At 37.9% G+C, this 3,238-nt stretch overlaps 1 protein-coding gene across 4 annotated transcripts in view; it reads right to left on the bottom strand.

Annotated features, from left to right (window-relative positions):
• eif4ba (eukaryotic translation initiation factor 4Ba) overlaps window positions 1-3,238 on the bottom strand; it is a 14,774-nt gene that overhangs the window by 7,939 nt on the left and 3,597 nt on the right. For all 4 annotated transcript variants that reach the window (XM_010775947.1, XM_010775945.1, XM_010775948.1 and 1 more), the window contains exon 3: window positions 2,002-2,207. In XM_010775947.1, coding sequence (XP_010774249.1) covers window positions 2,002-2,207 — 206 coding nt within the window. The remainder of the gene's footprint in view (window positions 1-2,001; window positions 2,208-3,238) is intronic.

Genomic DNA, 3,238 nt, shown 5'->3' with positions numbered 1-3,238 from the left:
GAAACTCTTATATTTGTTAAAGACTTCAAAAAGGTGAAAAATATGGCCAAATGTTTTACAGTGGTCAATACACTTTTGGCCTGGAGGGACTGTACAAAAAAAGTTCATGTTAACTCAGGTATTTCAATCTTTTCTCCTATTTTGAACAATCCTGATCTTAGCAAATATTTGTTGTCAATCAATATAAACAAATGGACGAAATCAGGTATAAAGCAATTGAAACATTTGTTTCACAAAGATATAACATTGAAATCATTTAATGATTTAAGAGCAGAATATGACATTTCAAATAAGGATTTTTTCAGATACCTGCAAATTAGGAACGTGATCCAATCAATTATTAAAAGCAATAAATTGAGATCGGGATTGTTAGAAGAGGAGGAGATATTGATTTCATCGAGCACGATCAAAGGTACAATTAGTGAATTTAATGCAGTTTTTTCTAAAAGAGCTCAGTCATCCTTTCTAACTTTAAAAAATATCTGGGAAAAGGACTTGGGGATACAGATAGATGAAACTACTTAAATATTGTGAAAGAGCACATTTTCCATTCACAAGCAATAAAATCAAAGAAGCAAACTTTAAATGTATCAACAAATGTTACCTCACACCCATAAAGATGCATACAATTTCCAAAGAAAACTCTCCAAAATGTCTGAGATGTAAAATAAAAGGAACGTGTATGCATCTGTTTTGGGAATGTGATCTCTTGAAACTTTTCTGGGATTCGATTGATGCTCCCACAAAAGCCGTTTTAGACATCGAAATTAGCCTAAATCCATGTTTTTTGCTGTTAAATGACATGCCAAACTTTGAACTGAACCCCATACATTGCAGAATACTAATCACAATAAAAAAAAATTGCCAAGAAATGTATACTTTTACTCTGGAAGAATGAACGCCCCCCAACATTTAAACTTTTCATTGATCAGATAACACATTTTTTACCTCCGGAGAAAATGACATTGGAAAAATATAATCGTGGACATATTTTTCAAGCTCTGTGGTTGCCATTGTTTTCTTATTTGGAAAATATATCTGAGATATGACCAGTGATGGAATGGTGCATTCTGTGGCTATTTGTCCTGACGGCCGGAAATACTCGTTGTGGTGTTGTCATTGTCTACATTGTCACTGTATTGTATAATTATTAGTTTTTTTTACTTTGATGTGGTTTTTTTGTTTTTGTTTTTCCCTTTTAATTTCATTTTTATGGCTCTGTTGTTTAAGTTATATTGATAAGCATTTTTTGGTTTCACCTGTGTGGGCATGTGCGGATGGAGGGAGTGTAGTGAGTGTACTGTGATATTACAATATAAATGAAATGGCATTGATTACTGTACACTATAATGAAATAAAAAGACTTGTAGAAAAAAAGAACAAAAGAAAAAATCGCTTTTGCCAGTTATGTGCTAAAGTAGCCGTTAGCCACGTTAGCCCGTTTTGCTAAGTGTTGATTTAGACTCTTGGTGTTGGACTTCTGTTCCGTGTAGGTAAAATGGTTAATATCGTCTGTTAGCTGAGTTTCTTCCCGTTAAGTGGGTATTTAATGTTAAGAAGCCTTGAGACGCTGTTTCTAGCAAGATCTCTGCCCCTATGGTCTGCCCCCGGGAGTCTCACAATAATAAGAGCGCTGTTAGGAGAGATGACGAGTGGCATTCACAGTGGCCAATCAGAGTGGTACTCAAACCGGATACGTCACACGGGATGAGGGGTTCCCAACCAACCAGAAATGTTCAAACTAAGGAAGTAGCGTAATTCATATACCGATAGCAGCACCGTTTGTCCAGCGGCTTAACGGTATACCAATAGCATCCAATCAGGTTCCGGTACTGACTTAGTAGCGGTTCTCGATACCCATCCCTACTGACTAACTTGTCAAGATGTTCAGGAGAGTTCCACTGTTTGCGTTTGCTTACATAGCCAAGAGTAGCAGTAGCTGTAACAACTAAGTGCCATGTGCTTTAAGCCCTACACTACATGCACGCTTGCTACACTTACGGCCAAGCCACGAAAGAAGTCTTTGATCGATTCCTCAGAGACATCATAGGGCAGGTTGCCCAGGAAGGCCGTGTAAGGCGGGCTGCGGGGCAATCGGGAGCGGTCCACATCGGGTTCACGCGCTGAGCGAGGTGCTGTCGGAAGGACGGACCGGTCAATGTTTGATGCCCGGGAATAATCCTCCTCCACGTGCCAAGAGGTCGAGACTGGAAGGATGGGATGAGAGAACATTTAAAAACAAAAAACTTAGTGTCAGTTATCGAACTGCAGTTGGAAATGCAAATAAAGCATTTGGCAACTTGGACTCAACAAAAATGAATGTTAATTGAAAAGTATATGTATCAGTCACACAAACATTCAAGAGACACGACAGCGAATGCAAAACTTATTTAAAAAGAAAATACTCAGTTTGACAATAGATACAGCTGAATGTAAACCCCTTAATACTACCAGCCACTAGCAGAAAAAACAGTGCTTTGTAGATTTGCTTTAGTCACCAGACTAAAAAAACCAATGGTAATCTATTGAGTGGCAGGAAGATTTTTAAATCCACTAGCCAGAGTGGCAGGTAGACAAAAAAGTAAATGTCCATGTCTTGAATTATAATTTATGCAAGCCAAAAACTCCAGATATAACAAAAAAAATACACATTTAGTATCAAAATGCTTATGCAGAAATGTGAAGCAAGTACATGTACTGCACCTTTGATATGTTCTTTGTAAAATAACTTGCTATACATCACATGAGCCTAACAACATGTGATGTGTAGGTTGATATGTTATACGATATGTATGTGTGATATAAACCTAGACCCTCCAGAAAAACGCGGGCAAAAATCCTTGATTATGCGATTAAACATGCAGGGTTTTTATGTGATTTTATGCGGTGAAATTGCGAAATATGCGGAAAGTTGCGAAATATGCGGGGAAAAAGATTAACAATTTTTTTTTTAAATATTGGGCTGTCTTATTTATTCTCTCTCACAAACAACCTGCCACTAACATTAAACCCCTTTACTATTCAATTAAACACATTCAATGTTTATTTATTGTAAAAGCAATTGGGCCACGGCCACACACACACACACACACACACACACACACACACACACACACACACACACACACACACACACACACACACACACACACACACACAATGCCTCGGTGAATGTGAGTTGTTTGGCTTTCTTGTCCGCAGCAGCAGAAAGCATTTTCGAATGTATCAAAGTGGGTCG

Source organism: Notothenia coriiceps, unplaced genomic scaffold (genome assembly GCF_000735185.1).
Source record: "Notothenia coriiceps isolate Sejong01 unplaced genomic scaffold, NC01 NC01_scaffold00016526, whole genome shotgun sequence".
Lineage (NCBI taxonomy): Eukaryota > Metazoa > Chordata > Actinopteri > Perciformes > Nototheniidae > Notothenia > Notothenia coriiceps.
The sequence above is the reverse complement of the archived record's forward strand: the minus strand, read 5'-3'. Positions and strand labels throughout refer to the sequence as shown.